Source organism: Oryx dammah, unplaced genomic scaffold (assembly GCF_014754425.2).
Source record: "Oryx dammah isolate SB20612 unplaced genomic scaffold, SCBI_Odam_1.1 HiC_scaffold_13, whole genome shotgun sequence".
NCBI classification, from domain to species: Eukaryota; Metazoa; Chordata; class Mammalia; order Artiodactyla; family Bovidae; genus Oryx; species Oryx dammah.
The window spans coordinates 39367282-39394253 of record NW_024070197.1 but is presented as its reverse complement, the minus strand read 5'-3'; the positions used below and the strand labels follow the sequence as shown (position 1 = coordinate 39394253).

Here is a 26972-nt window from a genome sequence, read left to right as displayed (position 1 = left end):
CATGTTAGGATTTTTTTTGCATTTAGATTCATAAGGGATGTGGTTTTCTTAGTTTTATTTATTCCTTAATTTTTTGGGGTGTGCTCTGTCTTTCCAGTTTTAGTATCAGAGTGATATTGGCTTCCGGCTTCCCAGGTAACTCAGTGGTAAAGAATACACCTGCAAAGCCAGAGACTGAGGAGACGTGAGTTTGATCCCTGGGTTGGGAGGATCCCCTGGGGGAGGAAATGGCAGCCCACTCCAATATTCTTGCCTGCGTAATCCCATGGACAGAGGAGCCTGGCGGGCTACATTTCATGGGATCACAATGAGTCAGACAAAACTGAGCACACACAAGCACGATATTGGCTTCACTTTGTTACTGACCCGGGTACTTGAACTCTTCAATCAGTGGAAACTGGTTAGAGGCCAGACGAGAAGTGCAGGCAAGGATTTATAGGCTGTAGCACAAGGGAGTGGAAACAAGGAACAAGTGTCCTTGCCTGCCGTCTGAGGAGGGCGGGCTGATTCCTTAAACGGGGTGAGGGTAGTGGGGTGATCAGTGGTCATCAGGGATGGCTTAGGCGTGCTCTCTTGGTGGTGCTGTGTGCAGGGGGCATGTGCAGTACCCTGCTTTCTCTCCTGCACCTCAGAAATGGCAGTTGGTTTTTGGCTTTCTTGTATCTTATACATAATTTGCCCTACTTGCACATGCATGCAGTTATTTTTAGCCCCTTCTTGTTTCTTGGTATTCTGTTGCTCCAGGAGGCATTTGTCCAGGTGCAAGGACTCCAGGGAAGGGCCCCAGATGCCAGGTCCCAAGTCCCAGACTATCTCAATAGAATAAATTGGGAAGTATTCCCTTCTATTTTTGGAAAATTTGAGGACTGGTGTTCAATGTTCCTTAAACTTTTGTCAGAATTCACCAGTGAAGCTACCTGGGCCAAGCCTCTTCTTTGTGGGAAACATTTTGATTACTAATCCAGTCTTTTGGCTTGTTGTTATTTATCTATTTAGACTTTCTATTTCTTTCTTAGTCAGTTTTGGCAGTTTGTCTCTTTCTAAGAATTTGTCCGTTTCATCTAGGTTATCTGATTTATTGTCATACAGTTGCTGACTGTGTTTTCTAGGCAGGAGTATCTCCTGTTTCATTCCTGATTTTGTTAATTTATGTCTTCTCTTTTCTCCTTGGTCAGCCTGGCTAAAGGTTTGTCACTTTTGTTAACATTTTCAAAGAGCCAACCTTTGGTTTCATTGATTTTCTCTGTTCTTTTTCTATTTATTTCCTCTTCAATCTATGTTATTTCATTCCTGCAGCTTGCTTTGAGTTTAGCTTTATCTTTTTTTAAATCAGTTTCTCATGAGGTAAGTTTAGGTTATTGATGAGATCGTTCTCCATTTTAAAAATAGGCATTTACAGCTTTAAATTTCCCTCTATGCACTGTTTCAGCAGTATTCTCTAAGTTTCTTTGTAAACATTTTAGTATTTATTTATTTCCTTTTGGCTGTGGTGGGTCTTCAGGCTTTCTCTAGTTGTGGCCAGTGAGGGCTACTCTCTAGTTATGGTGCATAAACTTCTCATTGCCTTGTGGAGCAGGGGCTTGGGCAGCTATGGCACATGGGTTTAGCTGCCCCGAGGAATGTGAAATCTTCCCAGACCAGAGACCGAACCCCTGTCCCCTGCATTGGCAGGTGAATTCTTAACCACTGGACCGCCAGGGAAGTCCTCCTAAGTTTTGATGTTTTGTGCTTTTGTTTTCATTCAACTCAAGGTGTTTTCTAATTTCCTCTTGTGATTTCTTTTTTACTCACTGGTTATTTAGGAATTTGTTGTTTAAATTTTAAGTTTCTGAATTTCCAAAAATTCCTTCTGTTATTATATTTAATGGTGGTTGGAAAACATACTTTGGATCATTTCAGTCTTTTAAAATTTGTTGAGGCTGGTCTTATGGCTTAACATATGGTATCCTGAAGAATGTTCTATATACACTTGAGAAGAATCTTTATTCTCCTATTGTTGGGTAGAATGTTCTATAGATGTCTGTAAGTTTCAGTTATTTTATAGTGTTGTTTAGGTCTTCTATAGTCTTATTGATCTTCTACCTGTTTATATTAATTATTGAAAATGGGGCATTGAAGTCTCTATTATTGTTGAATTATCCCTTGGATTCTGTCAATTTTTGATCTGTGTATTTTGAAGTACTGTTAGGTGAATATATGTTTATAATGATTGTCCTCCTGATTGATTGACACTTTTATCACTATAAAATACTCTTATTTGACTTTAGTAACAAATTCTGCCTCAAAGTCTACTTTACCTGATATTATAGATACCCTGGAGAAGGCAATGGCACCCCACTCCAGTACTCTTGCCTGGAAAATCCCATGGACAGAGGAGCCTGGTAGGCTGCAGTCCATGGGGTTGCTAAGAGTCGGACACGACTGAGCGACTTCACTTTGACTTTTCACTTTCCTGTATTGGAGAAGGAAATGGCAACCCACTCCAGTGTTCTTGCCTAGAGAATCCCAGGGATGGGGGAGCCTGGTGGGCTGCCGTCTATGGGGTCGCACAGAGTAGAACACGACTGAAGCGACTTAGCAGCCGCAGCAGCATAGATACCCTAGCTGTTTTTAAGATTTACATCTCTTTTGCATTTTATATCTTTTTCATCCTTTTACTTTCAAAATATCTGTATCTTTGGCTAGAAAGTATATCTCTTGTAGACATAATATAGTGGGATCATACTTTTAAAAATCCACTCTTCAAACTCTGTTTTAATTGGAGAAACCACCACAATGAGAAACCTACCTTCCCCAGCAAAGAGTAGTCCCTGCTCACAGCAGCTAAAGAAAGCCGGCATGCAGCAATGAAGACCGAGCACAACCAAAAATAAAATAAATAAATAATTTCTTTGTCTTCGTTATTATTTTCTACTTGATAAATCTTTGTCAGCATACTTTCCTTTGTTTAAGCATGATCTTTTAGTTCTTTGAATATGTTTGTAATAGCTCCTTTGAGGACTTTGTCTTCTAACATTTGGATCCCCCCAAAGACAGTTTCTGTTGACTGTTTTGTTTTTTATGTGTGAGTCCCATTTTTTCCTTTGCCTCTCTTGTAACTCTTTTTGTTGACAGCTAGCTGTTTGAGATCACATATTGCAGCAACTCTGGTTTCTGTTACCTCTTCCCCATCACTGGGGCTGTTTATTGTTGTCTGTTTTTTGTTAGTTTTTTCTTTTTTTTTTTTTGGTGACTTCTCTGGACTAATTTTATGGATTTTGTTTCCTCCAAGTATGTGGCTGCTGATGTCTCTGCTCAGTTATTTTTTATTCTTGTTTTTATAAACCTAGTACTAGGGGTTGCCTCTGGGTCAGCATTCTTTGATGGTTATCTAATGATTGGCCATACATTGTGCTTCAATCTCTTGAGCCAATAAGACTTCTACCATTTGCTGAATGATCTATTTGTGTTTTGAGGTATATATTCAGGGTACAGCTAGTTTACAAGTTTATTCCTGATTTTCATTCTTGTGTTTTCAAGGCTCATGCTGAGTAGCTCGCTCTAACCTTCTCCAGTATCTCCTGAGATTTGTGCAGTCTTTCGTATGCACATCGCCTGCCAGTAAAATCTTACTGAGAACTTTGGCTGTCTTGTTCTCCAGATATCCCTGTTAAAACTTCTGGCTGACCTGTTGGTCTATTGCTTTTCCTAACCAGTACAGAGACCTTAGACTAACTTTGATATTTGTCTCTGATTGCATGACACTGAAATCACTATTGTTTTTGATAATGCCTCTGGGCATGGAATTTTCTGCACTCTGCTCCAATACAGTCACCTCTTTACTATCGCTTTGATAGACCTTCTATTAATATATCATGAAGCTGAGGGAGGAGAAATATGGGCATAGCCTCAGGCTGAACACCACAGACGTAGTCTCTCCTAACTGAAGTTTAGTTGATTTTCTTAAGTAAATATTTCTCAATTTCTTGTATGCTATATTAGTTTTCTGTTGCTTCTATATCAAATTATCACAAACTTTGTGGCTTATAATTATAAAAATATATTACCTTATAGTTCTATGGGTCGGAAATATAAAATAGGTCTCATTAAAATCAAAATGGGACTTCTCTGGTGGTTCAGTGGTTAAGAATCCACCTTCCAATGCAGGGGACATGGGTTTGATCCCTGACTGGGAAACCAAGATCCCCATTGCCTCAGAGTAACTAAACCCTTGAGCTACAACTAGAGAATTTGAGCTCCACAACAGAACATTCCTCGTGATGCAACAAAGATCTTGAGTGCCACAACTAAGACCCAATGCAGCCAAATAAATTTTTTTTTTTTTGAAAAAAAAAATAAAAGAAAATCAAGGTATCAACAGGGCTGCTTTGGAGACCCTAGAGGAGAATGCATTTCTTTACCTTTTCCGGCTTCTAGAGACTGCCCACATTTATCTTATCAGTCAGTTCAATTCAGTTCAGTCACTCAGTTGTGTCTGACTCTCTGTGACCCTATGGACTTCAGCACACCAGGCCTCCCTGTCCATCACCAACTCCCAGAGCTTGCTCAAACTCATGCCCGTTGAGTTGATGATTCCATCCAACCATCTCATCCTCTGTCATCCCCTTCTCCTCCTGCTTTCAATCTTTCCCAGCATCAGGGTCTTTTCAAATGAGTAATAAGAATCAGGTGGCCAAAGTATTGGCGCTTCAGCTTCAGCACCAGTCCTTCCAATGAAGGAAGGGCTTTATCTTATGGTCAGCTAATTAACAAACTTAATTCCATCTGCAATCTTAATTCCCATTTGCCGTGTAACAATGTATTCAGAGTTTCCGGGGATTAGGACATGAACATCTTTGTGAGGTCATTATTCTGCCTACCATGGATGATTTTGATAAATTTCCAGTTTTCAAACGATTGCTTTTGGCTATTTTGCCTAGCTTTACCATTGATCTTTTGGAGTGAGGGTTTTCAGAGGTTCTCAGTCATTCTGGAAATCCCACCCCTATGAGACAAATTTTTACAGTGGAATGCTAGAGGGAAATGAGAATGAGTGAATTGAAAAAAAACAAACAGCATAGCTGAATCTCATTCACACTTTTTTTTTTTAACCTCAACTTGTGGCACGAGGGGCTTCCCTGATCAGGGATCGAATATGCACTACCCCCTCCCTCCACACTGGAAGCTGGGGGTCTCAACCTCTGGACCACCTGGGAAGTCCCCCATCAACACAGTTTTGAAAGAAAGAAGTCAGACACAAAATTATGATTTCTACATGATTCAAATAGAAAAACTGGTTTAGATATTAGGAGTCAGAATGGGGGCATCCCTTGAGGGAGTACTGATTGGAAGAGAGCATAAGAGGGCTTCTAGGTGCTTATAATCCTCTGATTTTGTTTTTGAAGTGATTTTAAACTTATAGCAATCTTGCAAAAGTAGTATGAATTTCTATATTCCCATCACCTTGATTCACGGTTAATGTTTTGTCACTTTTTTTTTTTTTTAATCATCTTCCCTTTTCAGATAAGAGGTACAGACTTAGGCGGAAGATACAGCATCCCTGAGCAGCAATTCCCTGGAGCTCAGAATAAAAGGATGCAAAAGGAGGGTTCCTTTACTTCATGGTTCCTCCTTTAGGATCCTTTCCTCAAACAGGCAGCTTTTGACCACGGGAGAAATATTGAGCTACATCCTCCTCCTATCTGAAGGCTCCTGGGGATTCTAGATGCCCTGAGTTCCCACTCTACTTCTCTATAGTCCTCCCTCTTTGACTAGATCACCAGGCATCACAGAAAACAAATCACAAGAAAGTGAGGCTTAGGAGGCAGTATGGAAAGAACCTCGGGCTTGGGGATGTACTTTCAGGGTTTTCTTCATTCCTCCTTCCACACCATTCCTCATGCTTTTCTGCTTCCCTCTTCTGATGTCACCTCCTCTCATAACTTAAGTCACCACCTCTTGCCTGGGAACTGTGAAGTGGGATTTCCCTGAGTCAGGCATGTCACCTCTCCAGCTCAGACTTTCCCCAAATGTGAAATAAGCAATAACCATTCATGCCCTTTCAGCTCCAAAGGGCTCTTGTAAGGATCACTGGGAGCAGAGAATGAGCAAGTCTTTGATTCCCCAGCAACATGGCTATTGCAAGGGTTACTCGTTCCACAGAACTGGAGCCTGAGTCCCAGGAGTGTGAAGTTTGTTAGCCAAGCTCTTGCTGCACTTGGAAGTGGAGCTATGCCATAGCCCTAGTCTTAGGGTGCAGCCACACTGGTCACACCCTACAGGCTTGAAGGTGCCTCTTGTTTTTATGCAACACTGAAAAACCATATTTGGAAACCCATAAAACATATCAAATGTCAGGAGAGATAAATGGAATGTTAGAATTGTTTGCTTTGCTAAGGGATTTCTTCCCAGAAAAAAACAAATGTGGTTTTACAATGGGACTTGCTCTCTGAATCCAGGCTAGAGCAAGCTGTTCATTCAGGATAAGATGCTGGAGGATGAATCATCTTCTTCTTGCCTGCTCATTGGAAGTCCTTGGAGGACTTCCATTATTTGCAAAGACTGGCTGGCTCTTCATCAAGCCTGTTTTGTTTCCTTCTTGGGCAGTCACGTAGATAATTTCTCAGCCTTCCTTGTGGTTAAGCAAGGCCATGTGTCTGAATTCTGGTCACTGGAATGTGAGCAGAGCAGATGCACCCCAACTTCCAGGTCTGGACATAAAAGCCTCCCGTGCTTCATTCCCTGCTCTGTCTTCCCTTCTTTGGCTTCCTGCAGGTGAGCATAGTACTCCATTAACTACAGTAGAACCACAGATGGAAGGAGCCTGGGTCCTGAATCATCACTTGGAGAAGTTGTTATTCAGTCTCGTCCGACTCTTTGGGACCCCATGGACTGTAGCCTGCTAGGCTCCTCTGTCCATGGGATTTCCTAGGCAAGAATACTAGAGTGGGTTGCCGTTTCCTTTTCCAGGGGATCTTCCTGACCCAAGGATCGAACCTATGTCTCCTGCATTGGCAGGCAGATTCTTTACCACTGAGTCACCTGCCCCCACTTGGAGAAGAGCTGCCCATTAATCAGGAACACCTATTTTGGACTTCACATGGTGGGAAGTCAACTTTTAATCATATCTGAGCCATTATATAATTTGGGGGTTGTTTGTTACCACATCTAGTATTCCATTATCTAATACATGTTAGTTTACCTAATTCCAATAGTTTTTAAAACCACGAAAGACATTTTATATCCTTCATGTGTTTAAAAATTTCTACATCCTACATAGACCAAAAATATCTTCTTTTACCTCTGTCAACACCTTTGAAATACAATGTGCTCCAGAGTTTCTTCTCCTCCTCCCCTCTCTGAAGTGGATCTTCTCTCACGAATCTTCCATCACAGGGAATGCCAAAGGAATGAATCTTTGGAATCAGCATGGACATAGAGAGGCAAGGACAAGGAGACTTGGAGACTGCAAGGATAGACTCTTCTTTTGAGTTTTGCTATAAATGGACAGTATTTCGAGGCAGATGTGGGGTCAAGGCACTGTTTTCTTAAGATGCAGGAAGTAACGGTACATTGCATTCAGATGAGCAAGATACAGTAGAGAGGGGGGAATTGATGATGCAGGAAAGAATGGGAGAACTGAGGAGTAATGTCCTTGAGTAGGAGAGGGGATTAGTCAGAAGCAAGGAAGATGGAAATCCATGGGTAGATGCAGTATTTGCAGGTGGGTGTGCTCTTCTGATAACTTCCCTTTTCTCAGGAAAATAGGAATCAGGGTCATCAGTTGAGAGTGGGGATCAGGGAGGAGGGATTAAAGGTTTGAGTGAAGGAAGAAAGGATGAAATAGTCTAGGAGGATGCAAAAGCAAACAAGCCAGGAATATACAGCAGGACTCTGGGGGCAGAATGGAAGGACCGTGGGAGATTAGTGATCTTGAATTTTTTGGTTAGCATGACTGGGTGCTTTTCTCCAGCCTCGTTCAGCTACACTGGTGCAAGTGCAACAAGTGAAGAGTTGTTTCCATGCAGTCATGGATTTGCTAGGATGTAGCAAGAATGGGTAGCAGAGAGTTGAAGTTATTTGGGAAAGAGATGGTTGTAAATGATGTTTGCAAATGAAAGACCAAGGAAGTGGAGTTGAATAACAAGAGACACAAAGAACTGAGTGGAGAGCAAGGGACAAGGGAAAGGGATGGGATTGGTGTGAGTGTGGTGGAAGGATTGTTGGAACTGTATATTCAAGCTGACGAGCTGGGCTGAGAGGTGACGGTAGTTGGAGAATGGGGTATGTGAAACTGAAATGATACAACTGCAGTTACTGGTAATGAGATGGTCAACATGTATCTTAGGAGTAAGGCGCTGAAGTAGGTGGAAGATAAGCGTATTGGAGCAGAGAAGGTCATGGAACTGAGAGGCGGGTTATTGAAATCATCATGACTATGATAGGATCATGCTGGAGGGAATGATGATGAGCTGGTAGCTAGTATTATCTGTGGGATGGGGAGTGACTAGAAGTGTAGCAGCAAAGGGTGAATAATGGATGGAGAGTCTGCTGACATGCGAGTCAAAGAATCTGGGAGTTTTATGGAGAAGATGGCAAGAATGGCTGGTTTGGAAGGATCTGTGAGGAGTGAAGAGGATTCTCTCCCATGCCAGTCACGTGGTATGCGGTCCTCAGGGAGAGAACCGTGGCTTGCTAAGAAGGCTACAGGGGAAGCAGAGTCCTCAGGGGAGAACCCAGCTTAGAGCAAAAAGTGAGTGAAAAGGTGAAGAGAACAGGAAGACACCGGCAAGGATGTCCACTCATTACAGAACTCTCAGTAATAGTGAACATCTGGAAAAAACCTAAATGTCCACTGCCAGGGGAATGGATTAAACAAACAATAGATTGGTTCTATTTTGAATTTGCTGTATACAACAATGAAAATGAATGTGCTAGATCCATGTGGATCAACATGGAAAAAAAGCTTACAAACATAAGCTTGAGTGAAATAAGCCAGTTGTAAAAGGTTACATTCAGTATGATGCTGCTTACATAAAATATTAAGACCCCCAAATAGTACCATAATAAAAGGCTATAAAAGGATAATGGCATCCTCAGAAAGGAACCCCAGCAACTTCAGAGTGGTGGTTTGTGGTTACCCGTGGAGACAGAGGGAGGGGAAATGGCTGGGGATAGGAATAAGATAACTTTGGTTATATCTAAACTATTTTATTTCTTTTTAAAGAATAATTTTATCTGTTTATTTATAGGCTCTGCTGGAGAAGGCAATGGCACCCCACTCCAGTACCCTTGCCTGGAAAATCCCACAGACGGAGGAGCCTGGAGGGCTGCAGTCCACGGGCTCGCTAAGGGTCGGACACGACGGAGCGACTTCACTTTGACTTTTCACTTTCATGCATTGGGGAAGGAAATGGCAACCCACTCCAGTGCTCTTGCCTGGAGAACCCCAGGGGCGGGGGAGCCTAGTGGGCTGCCGTCTCTGGGGTCGTACAGAGTCGGACACGACTGAAGCGACTCAGCAGCAGCAGCAGCAGAGGCTCTGCTGGGTCGTCATTGCTGTGCTTGCGTTTCTCTAGTTGTGGTGAGCTGGAGCTCCTCTTTAGAAGCGGTGGCTGATTGTGGAGTGCGTGGACTTCAGCACTGGAAGCTTGAGGGCTCAGTAGATGCAGTTCCTGGGCTCTAGAGCACAGGCTCAATAGTTAAGGCACACAGGCTTAGCTGCTCCGCGGCATGTGGGATCTTCCCGGATCAGGGCTTAAACCTGTGACTCCCACATTGGCAGGTGGATTCTTTGTCATTGAGCCACCAGGGAAGCCCTATTTTACTTCTTAATGAAAAAAAAAAAAAAAAAGTGAACCAAAACACAGCAAAATATCAACTGCTATTAAATCTAGGTTGTAGGTTCCCAAATTTATTTTAATTTTATCTATGTTTGAAATATTTCATTTGAAAGTTAAAAAAAAAAAACCTCTGAGGATATTATTAGAAAATATGGTAGTCATAGATGAGTAGTATTGGCACAAGGATGGGCATATAGATCAATGCATTAGAACTGAGAGTCCAGAAATAACAGCATACATTTAGGGGCAATTGATTTATGACAAGCGTGCCAAGATAAGTCAATGAAGAAAGAAGATTCTTTCCAGCAAGGAAATCTGGGACTGGATAGCCACATGCAAATGAATGTCGTTGGACCCCTACCTCACATCACATACAAAAATTACCCCCAGATGAAACAAAGATGGAAATGTAAGAGCTAAAAGTACCAAGAAGAAAAGGCTATGTCTTCATGCCCTTGGATTAGGTAATGGTTTCTTAGATATGACTCTTTCTTTGTTATAAGCAACCAAATAAAAAATAAATTAGTATCATCAAAATTTAAAACTTTTGTGCTCCGAAGGACACTATCAATAAAGTGAAAAGACAAGCCAAAGAATGGAAGAAAATAAAGATCAACTATTAGGGTACATAAAAAACAGTTACAACTCAACAACAAAAATATAAGCAACCCAATTTAAAACTGGGCAAAGGATATGAATAAACATTTTTCCAAAGAAGATATACAAATAGCCAATATTCACATGATCAGATACTCAGCATCATTAGTCATTAGGAAAAATGTGAATTGAAATCACAATGATATACCACTTCACACCCACCAGGGTGGCTATAACCAAACGGGAAGATGATAGCAAGAGTTCACAAGAAAACTGAAAAATTGGAACCCTCACACATTGTTGGCGGGAGTGTAAAATGTTAGGTCCCCCTTGGACACACTCTGCTGTTGCTGCTGGGTAGTCACTAAGTCGTGTCTGACTCTTTCTCGACCTCATGTACCGTTGCCCACCAGGCCCCTCTGGCAGGTCCTCAAAAAGTTAAACATAAAATTACTATGTGAGCCAGAAATTCTTCTCCTACTTAGATACACATATAACATAGATTTATACAAAAGCCTGTACACATATGTTTATAGCAGCATTATTCATAATAGCCCCAAAGTAGAAAGGATTCAAATGGATAAACAGAATATGTTATATCCATAAGGAAATATTATTTAGTCATAAAAAGAATAAAGTGCTGATAATGCCACAACACGGATGCAACTTGAAAACTTAAAATGAAACACACAAAATGCCACCTATTGCCTGATTTCATTTATATGAAATGTCCATAAAAGGCAGACTCATAGAGACAGAGAGTGGGGTCTGGGGAGATGGCAAAATGGAGAGGGACTGCTAATGGGCACTGTGCTTCTTTTTGATGATGAAAATGTTTTGGAATTAATGGAAATGGATACATACCTTGTGAATATATTAAAAAACCACTGAGTTGTATATTTCCTTTATACTCTTTAAAAGGGGTGAATTTCAGAGTACATAAATTATATCTCAAAAAACAAAATAAAAAACTTAGGGTGACAGAGGACAGATGGTTGGAAGGCATCACTGCTTCAGTGGACACGAACTTGGGCAGACTCTGGGAGATGGTGAGGGACAGGGAAGCCTGGTGTGCTGCAGTCCATGGGGTCGCTATGAGTTGGACACAACGTGGAGACTGAACAACCACAGCAACAGAAAGGATCAAATCCAGACTCCACGTAGCCCTAGCAGCAGGCTTCCATTCTTTAAGCCTTGGTTCCTCATCTTAGGGCACTTACAGTAACCCTGGCTGCACTGGCCTGAGATGGACTCTAAGTCCATCTGAGCCCTTTTATTGGGGCTCATTACTCTCACTGGTGCCTTCGGTCCTAGTCTGGCCACAGAAATGAGTGATTAGAATGCACCTAGACTCTGGCATCAGACCTGAGTGTAAATTCAAGCCTCACCACTCACACTGGCTGTGGACTCTGAGTCTCAGATTCCTTATTTCAGAACTGGGGATGAGGATGGTGGCCCCTTCTCCGCTGGGGGACAATGAGACAGTTGGTATAAAACACAAGGTCCGGTGCATCTGGCACTCAGTGAGTACCGATGGGCTGTCTTCATCTTTTTTTCTCCTTTTCCTCCTTCTTCCTCCTCCTTCTTCCTCTTATTACTGTAGTGGTTGCCACTGTGCCAATTAATCCCCAAATCTTTTACTTCTTCTTCCTCACCCTTCTCCATTTCCCTCTTGCTTCCCAGTCCACTTGTCTGGTCCAGGTGGAGTTCTGGACTCAGCCACATCTTGGCCAGGCTCTTGATCAATTTTCTCTGCTCACAAAGGCCCAGGCTTGTCCACCTGCTGCCCCAGGCCCTCAGATAAACATGCATATCCTTCCTTCTATTTGTGGGACAATCTGGGGGTGCTCATATCCTCCCTGCCATGTAAATGGATGACAGGCTGTTGCCCCAGAAAATTTCAGGGTGGGGATCCCAGCCACTCAGAAATCAGAAGGCTGGAGTGGTCCTCAGAGCCCCTTGAGGAGCCTCTCCAGGGCCCCTTCAGCTTTGCTGAAAAGAGGAAGCTCCAAGGCAGCAGCTCTTCAGGGCAGGGACTTTCTCTTTGCCTCTCAGTGGAAGCAAAAGTCCAGACACTACTTCTAGGAATTTATCCACCAGATGTGTTCCCCCTCATGAACAGCAAACAGCATGTAAATGCAAAAGGCTGGAAAACCCCCAAAACGTCCATCAATAAGCAGACTAGCTGTATTAATTTTGGTAGATCCATACAGCAAAAAACCAGATGGCCACTGGAAAGAACGAGGCTGATCTAGACTACTGATACGGACTTTTCCAAGATGCATTTCAGGTGAGAGAAGCAAGGAACAGAACAGTATTAGTGGTAAAGAAGCTGCCTGCCAATGCAGGAGACATAAAAGACGTAAGTTCGATCCCTGGGTCTGGAAGATGCCCTGGAGGAGGGCACAGCATCCCACTCCAGTATTCTTGCCTGGAGAGAGGAGCCTGGAGGGCTACAGTTCACGGGGTCACAAAGAGACGGACATGACTGAGGCGACTTAACACACACATATGCTGCCCTCCTTCCCACCCTTCCTCCCTTCCTTATTTAGGCTTTCTCCCATTTCTTTCAAAGAAATGCCTTTCTATATATGCTTACATAGACTGTTTTTGAAGGACAAATAAGAAATCATCAAGCTTGTTTGCTTCTGAGAAAAGGAAATGAAATGTGGAGGGGAAGTCAGAGGTGAGAAAATGGCTTTTCAGCCTACCCTTTTTCTTTTTTTTTCGTTGCATGAATTAAAACTTTTTTCTTTCTGAATAGGTCAGTCATGCATATGGAAAACACTTCAAATCATTCAAAAGGGTATTTGGTGGAAAGCAAACCTTTCCTCCTCTAAACAGCTGCCCCCATCCACTAGCCCAGGTCCCTCCTTAGGGGCAGCTCACGTGATGAGTCGTTTGTATATCTTTTCAGATGTAAGCTAAGCATTTGTGTAAATACATATTTACATATAACTATATTTTTGTAGCAGTAATATACACATAGGGGTTTCCCAGATGACACAGTGGTAAAAAATATGCCTGCCAAGCAGAAGAGAGTTCGACCCCTGGGTCGGGAAGATCCCCTGGAGAAGGAAATGGCAACTCACTCCAGTATTCTTGCCTAGAGAATCCCATGGACAGAGGAGCCTGGAAGGCTACAGTCCATGGGGTCACAGGAGTCCAGCACAACTCTGCAAATAAACAGCAATTTAACATAAGCTTTAAGTCATTTTAAAGCTTTAAATCATTTTAAGGTGTGCAGTTGAGTGGCATTAAGCACATTTACATTGTGCTACTGTCTCCGCATTCCACCTCTAGAACTTTTTCATCTTCCCAAAGAGAAGCTCTAGCCCATCAGATAATAACTCACCATTCCCTCCTCCTCCAGCCCCTGGCAATTACCATTCTACTTTTTGTGCCTATGGATTTGACCACCTCTAGGTACCTCATAGATACCTCTAGGAATCCTCCAGCACGTGTCTTTTTGTGACTGGCTTATTTCACCTAGCATTAATGTCTTCAAGGTTTATCCACGTTGTAGCACAGGTCACAATTTCCTTCCTTTTCCAGGTGAGTAATATTCCATTGTGTGTGTGTGTTTCCATTCATCCATTGATGGACATGGGTGGTTTCCACTTCTATGTATTTTTTTTAATAAGGAAAAAATAATTTACATAGAAGAAGGACACTTGGGGAAAGGAGAGTTTGATCTGGGAGCCTCCCGTGCATTGCCAGCATTATGGATGGACAGAAGCACAGGGCAGCTCTCCACATGAAAAGGGAAAGCATCCCCTTCCTTGGTAACTGCCGGGGATTCCCCACCTTCAGCCAGCGAGAAACTCCCCTTGCCTTTTTCTAACAGCTGGTCCCCTGAGCCCTGTCTGTGAACTCAGGGCCCCGTGAGTGCAGTACCTGCCTCTCCTCCTGCACAGGGGGAGCAGGCTGGGGGAGCGCAGGCTGGCTGGTGCAGGTGAGGCTCACCCTCTTTCTGAGCCCCTGGGAAATGGGGCACTGGGGAGCAGAGGCTGAGTCAGCAGGAGAGGCTGGGGGCCCTGCCTCTTTGCTGGGGACAAAGGTGCTCTCCAGGGGGCAGCCCCTGAACCCACCCCCTGGGGCCCTGTGGAAGGAAACCCCAAGTTCAGATGAAAAGCCATTAGACCAGTTCTGTGTCTCTCCCTCCAGTGACGGTCCATTTTTCACAAGATCACTTCCACATCTAAAAAATATTTCTTCTTTTCTCCCCATGTTTTCTTATGAAACATTTAAAATGTTCAGGAAAGTTGTTAGAGCAGTTTAAGGATCACCAGTGTATCTACCACCTCACTGTAACATGGTTAACATCCAGCTGTGTTTGCTTTCCCTGGGATATCGTACAGGTATATGCATACACACACACGTAACACACATTTGCACATACATATGCATGCGTACACACATACCAAGTGTATATGCTTACATGTATATGTATACAACACACAGATGTAGGTATATACACACTTGTATGCACTTGCACTTATATGTATGTGCAGTACATACATACATATGCATACACGCACATACATATATACACACACGTCTGTCTATATACACACATCAATATGTACTCATATACATGAATACCTCACCTGAACTGAACTCTTTGAAAGTAAAACATCATGAATTTCACCCCTAAAAACTTCAGGTGCATCTCTTAAAAACAAGGACATCCTCCTACACACCTTTAAAGTCTTTATCATACCTAAGAAAATCAACAGTAAAGCCCTAATGTCATATTGCATTTAAATTTCCTGGTTTCAGGGAGCTTAGCCTGGAGCTCTGTGGTAACCTAGACGGGTATGATGGGGGTGAGGTGGGGAGGAGGCTTACAAGGGAGGGCATCTGTGTATTCCTGTGTGCTTAGTCACTTCAGCTGTGTCGACTCTTTGTGAATCCATGGACTGCTTCCTGCCAGCTCCTCTGTCCATGGGATTCTCCAGGCAAGAATACTGGAGTGGGTTGCCATCTCCTCCTCCAGGGGATCTTTCTGACCCAGGGGTGGAACCCACATCTCCTATGTCTCCTGCATTGCAGGTGGATTCTTTACTGCTGAGCCACCGGGGATGCCTGGATATATGTTTGAAGGTGAAGGTGAAGGTGAAGGTGAAGTCGCTCAGTCGTGTCTGACTCTTGCGACCCCGTGGACTGTAGCCCACCAGGCTCCTCCGTCCATGGGATTCTCCAGGCAAGAATACTGGAGTGGGTTACCATTTCCTTCTCCAGGGGATCTTCCAGACCCAGGGATCGAACCCAGGTCTCCCGCACTGGGGGCAGATGCTTTAAGCTCTGAGCCACCAGGGATATATGTATACGTATGGCTGATTCATGTGGTTGTACAGCAGAAACTAACACAACACTGTTAACCAATTATCCTCCAATTAAAAATAAAATTTTAAAAATAAAAGAAAAAAGAAAAAGAAATTTCCATGTTTATCCTCAAAAAATCTTTTATAACTCTTTCTCAAAATTAGGATTCAACTAGTCTATATATTGTACATATTTGACTGTCTCTGAAATCACTTTTAATCTTCAATGTCCCTGATCCACATTTTGTAAAATCAGAACATTGACTATGTGTTGATCCCCAGACAGCTTTCTTTTAGGAGGCCTGGAAGGTCCCACCTTCTGGAGTTGTCTGCCTTCTCGTGGGATCATTCATCTTCCTCTAGACCCTGTATTTCTTATAAAATGGGATTCAGGGCTAGAGCTTTATTAGACTCTGGGTAACCTTTTTTTTTCTTTCAAGACAATTTTCTGGAGTAGTTTTAGGTTCACAGCAACACTGAGAGGAGGATAGAGAAATTTCCTGTGTACTCCCTGCCACCACACGTGCATGGCTCCCTCGCTATTAACATCCCCCTCCAGAGTGTGCATTTGTGACAACTGATGAGCCTACTTTGACACATTGTAACCACCAAAGGTTATCAGTTCAGTTCAGTTCAGTCGCTCAGTCGTATCCGACTCTTTGTGACCCCATGAATCGCAGCACGCCAGGCCTCCCTGTCCATCACCAACTCCCGGAGTTCACTCAGACTCATGTCCATCGAGTCAGTGATGCCACCAGCCATCTCATCCTCTGTCGTCCTCTTCTCCTCCTGCCCCCAATCCCTCCCAGCATCAGAGTCTTTTCCAGTGAGTCAACTCTTCGCATGAGGTGGCCAAAGTATTGGAGTTTCAGCTTTAGCATCATTCCTTCCAAAGAAATCCCAGGGCTGATCTCCTTCAGAATGGAATGGTTGTAGTTTATAATATTATGGTTTATTCTCTCTTGGTGTGTGGTGTATGGGTATGGACCATAATACAATGATGTTTATCCATCGTTATGGTATTATATGGAGTATTTTCACTGCCCTAACACTCCTCTGCGCTCCACTTATTCATCTTTTCTTCCCTCTAACCCCTGGTAACCACTAATCTTTTTATCACAGTTTTGCCTTTTCCAAAAGGTCATATAGCTGGAGTCATACAGTAGTTAGCCTTTTCAAATTGGCTTCTCTCACTTAGCTAGTCATTGGAAAAGGAAATGGCAACCCACTCCAGTATTCTTGTCTGGGAAATCCCACGGACAGGGCTGCCTGGTGGGCTACATGACTTAGCGTCTAAACAACAATAACAGTAATATGCACTTAAGTTTCCCTGCATGTCTTTTCACAGTTTGATAGCTCTTTTCTTTTTAGCAGTGAATAATAATTCCATTGTCTGAAGTACCATGTTTTATCCATTCACCGACTGAAGGACATTTTGGTTGTTCCTAAATTTTTGACAATTAGGAATAAAGTTGCTAAACTATAGGCTTTTGTGAGGACATAATTTTTCAGTTTTCCTTTGGGGTAAATACCAAGGATTATGATCATTGGACCAGACAGTAAAAGCATACTTAGTTTTGTAGGAAACCTCCAGACTTTCGAAGTGGCTGTCCTGTTTAACATCCCACCAGCAATGAATGGGTTCATGTTGCTCCGAATCCTCACTGTCGCCACTGTCCCAGACTTTGGCCATTCTCATAGGCGTGTAGTGGTATCTCCTCATTGCTTTAATTTGCAATCGCTTGATGACATAAGATGTGAAATATCTTTTCATATGCTTTTGTTTTCTTACTTTTAATTGATAATAATATATACATAATGTAAAATTTACCATTGTAACCATTTTTTAAGTATACAGTTCAGTGGCATTAAATACACTCACTTTTTAAATTCTTTATTTAGTTTTGGCTGTGCTGGGTCCCCACTGCTACAGGCAGGCTTTCTCTAGTTGCTGTCAGTGGGGGCTGCTCCCTAGTTGCAGTGCTCAGGCTTCTCGTTGCAGTCGGGGCCTTCTCTCGTTTCAGGCTCAGCAGTTGCAGCACCCGGGCTTAGTTGCCCCGTGTGGCATGTTCAGAGGTGGCTCAGTGGGTAAAGAATCTGCCTGCGATGCAGGAGCGACTTAGCAGCAGCAGCAGCAATGCAGGAGACATGGATTTGATCACTGGATGGGGAAGATTCCTTGGAGGAGGGCCCAGCAACCCACTCCAGTATTCTTGCCTGGAGAATCCCATGGATAGAGGGGCCTGGTGGGCTACAGTCCGTGGGGTCGCAAAGAGTCAGGCACGACTGAAGCAGCTGAGCATGCACCCATGCACAGTTTAGAAACTCAGAAGTCCTAAATCAGTCTCAGTGGTATGAAATCAAGGTGTTGGCAGGGCTGTTTTCCTTCTGGAATCCCTAGGGGAGAATTTGTTTCCTTGCCTTTCCCACCTCCCCGAGGCTGCCTGCATTCCTGGGCTCACAACATCATATCACGTAAACTTCTGCTTATGTCATCCCTTATCCTGTCTGTATCTGATGCATTTACTGGCCCTTCTTGTAATGACCCTGAGATTGGATTGAGTCCATCCAGATAACCCCGGAAGTCTCTCTGTTTGAAGGGCTTGAACTTAAACACGCCTGCGAAGTCCTTTTTACCATTTAAGGTCACATATTCACAAGTTTAGGGAATTACGTGTGGACATTTTGAGGGGTTCGTTATTTTGTCTACCAAGGGCTCAATAAGTATTTGTTGAATGGATGAATAAATGAATGGCTGGATCCCATTACAAGTAGAGTACTGCTGAGTCCTGAACTCTAGGCTGGCTCAGCCGCTTACTGGCAAGTCCCTTTTTTTTCTCCTCCATTAGATGTATTCTGAGCACCCACAATGTACCCCACTCTTGGGAGACCCTGGACTGCCAAGCAAATAAATGGAGACCCTGCTTTCCAAGAGATGAATCAATTTGGCTTCTGGAAGGAGCCCAAGAAAGAGAAAATATGATGTAATCTGTTTGAGTCCTTGTTCTAGGTCACCCCAGAGAATTTTAAGTCCTGAGGGGGTGTGCTTACCTAGAGGCTGACATTTCAAATGGCTCTTGATGCACGAGTAGGAGTTTATGCAGTAGGGAAGTGGAAAGGGCATACATGGCCAGGGGCAGGCCACAGACCTCTTTGAGGAACTGTGAGGAGAGTGATGTGATTCCTCATGGGAGGGAGACCAGTTTGGCGGGGAGGGTCGTGTCTGGAATAGAGGTCTTGAAGGTCACAATCAGGAGAATGGGTTTAGCGGGGGTGCAGCAGGGTTTTGAAGCAGGTGCGTGGAACTCGGAATCAGGGCTGCTCCCTCTGGTCACTGCATTGTGGAGTGGGGAATGAGGGGCCAGCACCTGAACCTGGGGTGGAGGTGGCCAGGACAGGTCAGGGACAATGGGGACAGAGATAAGGGGACAGATCTGAGAGAGACTTGGGAAGTGGAATCAGTGGGACATGGTGGTAGTTTGAGAAGGGGGTGGCTGAGGAAGAGGGTAGAGACAGCTGGAAAGAAGGACAAAAAGAAAGTAAAAGTCACTCCGTTGACCCTGACTCTCTGACTCATTGAATTCTCCAGGCCCGAATACTGGAGTGGGTAGCCTTTGCCTTCTCCAGGGGATCTTCCCAACCCAGGGATCGAATCCAGGTCTCCTGCGTTGCAGGCAGATTCTTTACCAGCTGAGCCACAAGGAAACCTGGAAATGTAAATGACCATGAACTGGCCCAAGCTGAGACCTTGTGAGAAGCCCTGGAGGACACTGGCGATGCAGCAGAGAAAATAAGCCAAGGGGTCCATAGGCTTCTCCCTTTGAAGACAGACCCACAATGAAGGTCACCAAGGGGACAAGGTGGGCCTCAGTTCCAGGCGAGGGCTTGGGGCTGTTTGTCTCCTGTCCCCATTCTCACTCGATTTACAAACGACCACTGGGGTAAGTCGGTGGGACTCTGAAAACATCTCCCCCATTTCCAGATGGGTAAACTGAGACCCAGAGATGTCCAGTGACATGGCCAAGACTACACAGACAGCAGACCCCAGGGAACACAGGCCTCCAAGAGGCCCAGCTCAAGGGGGATTTCACATCTCTTGAGACTCAGGGAGAGGTGAGCGTGGGGGTCCCCTTTGAGTGACTACTGGCCACAGAGAATTTCCTCCTCTTTGAAGGAAGCGGGAGTTCTTCTTTCATAATGTGAATGTCAGAGACTCTGGCCTCACGGGTGACTAAGAGTGTCTGAGGCTTGTGGGTGTAGCAAGCACTTAAATACCAGACCTCTCTGTCCTTTGGTGATTGTAGACACCTGAGCTGGGATACAGGTCAAAACGATGGCCAGCCTGCAGACCCCTCTCCTGGCTGCTCTCATCCTCCTGGCTATGATACTTCAAGCAACAGAGGCAGGTGAGATTGGGAAGAGGCAGGGCTCTCTGCAGAAGTCAAGGTCAGACACTAGCGGTGGAGAGAGTACTGAACTGAGAGCCGAAGACGCCAGGCTGTCGGCTTTTGGGCTAGTCCCATTGCTTCTACCAGACCTGAGTCTTTACATCTGTTAAATGAGCAAGGCTGGAGTCTAGGGTCTGCCTCAGCTGGGTTAGGGGTGGTGGTGGGCATGGCCCAGGGTCCCCCTAGAGAACTCAAGGATGGGGTCTTGGGGTGTGGAGAAGGAGCCCCTGAAGGACGACAGCCTGGGTGGGGAAAGGTGGGAGCAGGGGTAAGGGCTATTCCCTTGGAAGACTGGTCCTGCCATCTCGCTGCCCCATTTTTGCTCCGGAACTTCCCCTCAACACTGGGCTGTTGATTTCTCTTTCCATCTCAAGATCTGCTCTTCTGCCCTGTGTTGGGTAGGGGAGTGAGGACTGGGCTGGGAGTCAGGAACAATGATTGCTCGTTTACTGGGATTCCTGAGCACTCTTCCCTGCGTTAAAGGCCCCAGAGAGTAGGTACTATTATTACCCCCTGGATCTGAGGAGGAAATTAGGTCTCAGAGCTGTTACGTGACTCAGGGCAGGGTGAGACTCGAACCGGGGCTCTGTCTGAGCCCTTGACCTGACACTCTCCCGGGTCCTGCTGTGTGGTCTGGGCAAATCCGCCTCCTTCTCTGGACCCCACTCTCACCATTTGTTCCAGGAAGGGGATTAAAGTAGATGTGAGCTGAAGGGAAATTCTCCAAAGACCTGGAGAGTTCTTCAAAGTGCACATCTGATTCAGCCCAGCTGGGATGAGGCACTGAGCTTTTCTGACAAGCTCTTAAGTGATGCTGATGAGGGTCCACGGACCTCACCTCAAATAGCAAAGTTCTAAGGCTCCTTCCTGTTCAGAGTCTCTGGGTCCCATCTAGAGCTTCAGCATTGTACTGTTTGTTTCGTTGAGTTTTGGTGGTTTTTTTGCACTTGGCCATACTAGGCATTGTTTTTTTGTTTGTTTGTTTGGGGAGTGCTAATACCACTTAGAGAACCTTGTTCCCTGACTAGGGATCGAACCTGTGCCCCCTACAATGGAAGCACAGAGTCCTAAACCCTGGACCATCAGGGAAGTACCGTTAGGGCATTGCTGATGCTCAGTCAGTCTGACTCCCTCTCCTTTGAGCTGGCTGATGCACGGTGTAGACTCCGGGTGCTTAGTGGCTTCTTAGAGATCCATGAGTGGGGTCTTTGAGGGCCCAGAATCCTTTGGACACCAACCTTTCGCATGAGAACAGAAGAGCTGAGTCAGAGGTGAGGGCCAAGGGAGACCAGCCTGTGACACCTCTGAACAACCCTCTCCCACAGGCCCCTACGGTGCCAACGTGGAGGACAGCGTCTGTTGCCGGGACTACATCCGTTACCCTCTGCCCCTGCGTTTGGTGAAATATTACTACTGGACTTCAAATTCCTGCCGGAGGCCTGGCGTCGTGTAAGTAGGGAGCTGGGGAGGCAAGGCCCTAGAGGCCTGAGGGGTGTTGCCCAGGAGGATCCGGGTGCACATGGGTGGGCTCCACCCGGGGCTGGAGGAATGCAGCTGGACGCCCAGATGCCAGGGGAGTCCCTGGCTGGACTAGATGGCTCAGCAGAGGCTTGGGTATACCAGGAAAAAAAAAAACATGTCATTATTCGACAGATCTTATCAGGCACTTCCTTTGTGCCAGGCAGCACGTGCCTGGTTCTGAGATCACAGAGGGGGCATCCGCGGGCATGGTGAGATAGGTAGTGTAGAGCTGCTGTAGAGTGTAGGGTCCAGGGGACAGGCAGTAGGTTGACTCAGCAAAGGTGTTCCCATCAGAAGCATCTTGGATCCCCAGTGCCCTGAGATTTAGTTATTTGAGGCAGTCCATTCTTTTTTCTTTTTGTTTATTGCTATATAGCTGATTAACAAATAATGTTGTGATGATTTCAGATGAATAGCAAAGGGACCTGTAAAGGGATATGCGTATACATATATCCATTCTCCTCCAAACTCCCCTCCCATCCAGGCTGCCACATAACACTGGGCAGAGACCCTGTGCTGTATATAGCAGGCCATTGTTGCTTATCCACTTTAAATATAGCGGTGTGTACATGTCCACCCCAAACTCCCGCCATCCTTTCGCCCACCCAGGAACCATAAGTTTGTTGTCTAAGTCTGTGAGTCTCTTTCTGTTTTGTAAGTAAGTCAATTTGTATCCTTTCCTTTTAGACTCCACATATAAGGGGTGTCTTATGGTATTTCTCCTTCTCTGTCTGACTTACTTCGCTCAGTGTGACAGTCTCTAGGCCCATCCAGGTTGCTGCAAATGGCATTATCTCATTCCTTTTCAATGAGGCGACCCATGCTTACCAGGAGAATATTAAGAGCTGACACTAAGTGCTTCCTCTGGGCCAGGCACTGTTCTGAGCATGACTGTTTCATTCTCATAGTGATCTTACAAGGAGGTGCTATTATTTCCACTTCACAGATGGAGAAACAGGCTCAGGATGGGGTGAGGAGAAACAACTTGCTCAAGGTTGCCCAGGCTGGAATCAGGACTCTTGGGTCCTTGTTCTCCTCTGCTGCTTTCTCTCAGCTTCTTTGGTTCCTTTTCCTTGGCCTGGAGTCTGCTGGGAGTGGGGTGTTTGAACCTGAGGATTTATGATCCTCTTTGGGTCTGTGTCATCTTCTCATCTTCATCCTTCTCATTCATCTTCCACCCCTCAAAGGGGTAAAATGCAAGAAGACTGAAGCAGGAAGCCCTGCCAGGGTTCTGGTCACTTCAATATTGGGCCTCAGTTTCCCCATCAGTATAATGGGAATGACCACCTTCATTTATTTTTATCAAACGCGTAGAGAGTGCTTGTTAGATGCCAGTTACTGTTATAAACACTTTATAAATATTAACAAATATTAGTCCTTCAAACAACTCAGTGTAGTAGGTACTGTGAAATCTCCTTTCTACAGGTGAATAAATGGACACAGTGAGTTCTGGGGCCTTTTTGAGTGTCGCAGGGCATGATAATAGTAAGTGGGAGGTGTAATACCCAATTTCTGGCATGTAATAGATGCTCAGTGAGAGGCGGTTGCTGTTGTTTAGTCACTCAGTTTCTTAGTTGCTCTTTTGCGACCCCATGACTGTAGCCCACCAGACTCCTCTGTCCATGGGATTTTCCAGCAAGAACACTGGAGTGGGTTGCCATTTCCTTCTCCAGGGGATCTGCCCGACCCAGGGATTGAACCTGAGTCTCCTGCCTTGACACATGGATTCTTTACCACTGAGCCACCAGGGACACATGTGATTATTGGATCTTGAGCCGGAAGGGATTCTAGAAGGAATGTGGTTCGATGAATGGGAAGATCAAAGCTCAGAGAGAGGCCGAGGCTTGTCCGGTGCCACAGAGCAGCCAGGGCAGGCTGTCCATGGCCAAGATCAATCCTGCTTTGCTGCCTTCTTTGTTCTTTCTGTTCATTGGTCATCTGTGTGTATGTGCGCACACACGTGTGCAGATCAGGGGTGTTTGTTGCAGCTCTGGCAAAAGTGGAAGCCCAAGCCCACAGCTGCCACGTGGTCTTAGGCTATTGCTCCCCACTCCTGTCTGTGCTCAGGTCTCTCCGGGGCGGGCCCGGATGGGGACGTTCTCTGAAGACCCTGTCCCAGAGCGTCCAGTTTACAGCAAGCACGATGAGGCAGTTCTTACCAGCTCTGGCCCTTGGGCAAGTTCCTTTACGTCGTTGAGCCTCACTTTCCTCACTGTGAAGCAGATAGAACACTGGAGGCTCACAGGGTTGTTGAAAGACTTATGAAGAAAATCAATGTTAAAAGTTCAGGCCAACATATATCAAGTGAACCTTAAAAATGCATTTCAATACACATTAGGTGCAGCCAAATACTATTTGATTCCACTTCTATGAGGTACCTAAGAATAGTTGAATTCATAGTCAGAAAGTACATTGGTAGATGACAGGGGCCAGAGAGTGGGGAGGGTGGGTGGGGAGTTATGTTCAAGAGGGACAGACTTTCAGTTTAGGAAGGTGAAAAATTCGGGAGATGGATGATGGATGATGGATGATGGGAAGAGTTGCACAATAATGTGAATGTACTTAGTGTCACTGAACTGTCCAGTTAAATATGGTTAAAATAGTATGTTTTATATTATGTGACTTTTATTAGTTCAGTTCAGTTCAGTCACTCAGTCGTGTCCGACTCTTTGCGACCCCATGAACCGCAGCACACCAGGCCTCCGTGTCCATTACCAACTCTCAGAGTTTACCCAAACTCATGTCCATTGAGTCGGTGATGCCATCCAGCCATCTCATCCTCTGTTGTCCCCTTCTCCTCCTGCCCTCAGTCTTTCCCAGCATCAGGGTCTTTTCAAATGAGTCAACTCTTCACATGAGGTGGCCAAAGTACTGGAGTTTCAGTTTCAACATCAGTTCTTCCAATGAACACCCAGGACTGTTCTCCTTTAGGAGGGACTGGTTGGATCTCTTTGCTGTCCAAGGGACTCTCAAGAGTCTCCAACACCACAGTTCAAAAGCATCAATTCTTCAGGGCTCAGCCATCTTTATAGTCCAACTCTCACATCCATATATGACTACTGGAAAAACCATAGCCTTGACTAGATGAACTTTTGTTGGTAAAGTAATATCTCTGCTTTTTAATATGCTATCTAGGTTGGTCATAACTCTCCTTCCAAGGAGTAAACGTCTTTTAATATCATGGCTGCAATCACCATCTGTAGTGATTTTGGAGCCCAGAAAAATAAAGTCAGGCACTGTTTCCACTGTTTCCCCATCTATTTCCCATGAAGAGATGGGACCGGATGCCATGATCTTAGTTTTCTGAATGTTGAGCTTTAAGCCAACTTTTTCACTCTCCTCTTTCACATTCATCAAGAGGCTCTTTAGTTCTTCTTCACTTTCTGCCATAAAGATGGTGTCATCTGCATATATGAGGTTATTGATATTTCTCCTGGCAATCTTGATTCCAGCTTGTGCTTCTTCCAGCCTGGCATTTCTCATGATGTACTCTGCATATAAGTTAAATAAGCAGAGTGACAGCCTTGACGTACTCCTTTTCCTATTTGAAACCAGTCTGTTGTTCCATGTCCAGTTCTAACAGTTGCTTCCTAACCTGAATATAGGTTTTTCAAGAGGCAGGTCAGGTGCTCTGGTATTCCCATCTCTTTCAGAATTTTCCACAGTTTATTGTGATCCACACAGTCAAAGGCTTTGGCATAGTCAATAAAGCAGAAATAGATGTTTTTCTGGAACTCTCTTGCTTTTTCCATGATCCAGCGGATATTGGCAATTTGGTTGCTGGTTCCTCTGCCTTTTAAAAAAAAGTTTAAAAAAGACCTTCAGGCCAGCTCCTGGCACAATTATATTGCATCTACTGTCTGCTGTGTCCTGTTCTGAGCACTCCAGTTTATATATTAATTCACCAAATCGTTACCAGATTCACAGGAAGTTGGACCACAATTATCATGCCCATTTTACAAATGTGAAAACAGAAGCTCAGAGAAGTTAAGGGACTCACTAACAAGTGGCAGAGCTAGAACTTTAATCCAGATAAGCTGATTCCAAAGTTCATGCTCTTGGCCACTACCCGATACTCTCTCCCAAGACAGTGTCAGCAGTGATTATGAGCCTCTTGGGCATTCTATTTCCTGGCCTGGCCTGGCACTTGGGGCTGGGGCTGAAGGTATGGAAAGTCCTTGATGTTTATTTCCCCCTGTCCTTCTTAAGACATGTGAGTCACCTGCATTTATGAGTCACCTGCTGTATGCAAACCACCTGCAGTGGACCATGGCATCCTTGCTGCATGCTAATGAGGCTTGCTTCTCCTCCTGGTGTTTCTGCCTTCCAGCTTGCTGACCATGAAGGATCGAGAGATCTGTGCTGACCCCAAACAGCACTGGGTGAAGAAGATTCTCCAGAAGCTGAACCAATGAGGCAGGCCCTGCGCAGATGACCGTGGCCTTGGTTCCTCCAGGAAGGCTCATGGATCCCCACCTCCCTCCTGTTACAACGGCTTCCTGACACGAGCCTGTGCCAACGACTCTCTCAGTGCTGAGAGATCTTAATCCCTGCAGCTGTCACCCTCAGTCAAGCCTCCAGCTGTGACTCTCATCTCCCCTCTTACCCTCCAACCCACCCTCTGCCCCACCAAAGCCAGAGGACCCACCATCCTGGTCAGTCACTCCTCCGCTCCAAACCCTTCCATGGCTCCCCATTGCCCTCAGCTGAGATCAGAGCTCCTGAGCCTGGCACCTCAGTCTCCAGTCCCGCCTCATTTCCCTTCATGCATGTTGGATTCCAGCTCCTGATCTCCCAACCCATGTCATACCTTTCCACTTCTGGCTCTTTTCCTGGGCTGTTCCTGACACCCAGAATGTCCTTCCATTTTCTGCACCTGTCTGCCCCCATCTATCCTCCAGGGCATCATCACTTGACCTAAGCAGCCAGTAATTGAGATTCAGTTTTTTAAATTTCCATGGGCCCTCTGCCTCCCTTTAACAACACTTATCGCCATCTGCCCAGAATTCTCGGGACTTGGGAGCTTGTCCTCCAGCCCTATCAGCTAGATCAGCATCCACACCTGAGTTACTTTGGTCTCCTGGCCTCCAGCACAGAGCACAGGGGCTGGTTCAGAATCAGAGCTCAGTAAGAGGTTGCAGACTGAGTCAGTAAAAGTAGTTTCTCTCTCCTGCTTCCCAAAGGCTCTCATGCATCAGTGCGGAGACTTAAGGTCGTCTAGAGAAGGGCTTGGAGAAGGCAATGGCACCCCACTCCAG

General features: G+C 45.0%; 1 protein-coding gene across 1 annotated transcript; it reads left to right on the top strand.

Annotated features, from left to right (window-relative positions):
* Nucleotides 1–20063: 20063 nt before the first annotated feature.
* Nucleotides 20064–26972, top strand: CCL22 (C-C motif chemokine ligand 22). The gene is made up of 3 exons (XM_040253924.1): nucleotides 20064–20151; nucleotides 21519–21642; nucleotides 26045–26972. The coding sequence occupies exons 1-3, from the start codon at nucleotides 20079–20081 to the stop codon at nucleotides 26127–26129; spliced, it is 282 nt and encodes a 93-aa protein (XP_040109858.1). The 5' UTR covers nucleotides 20064–20078; the 3' UTR covers nucleotides 26130–26972.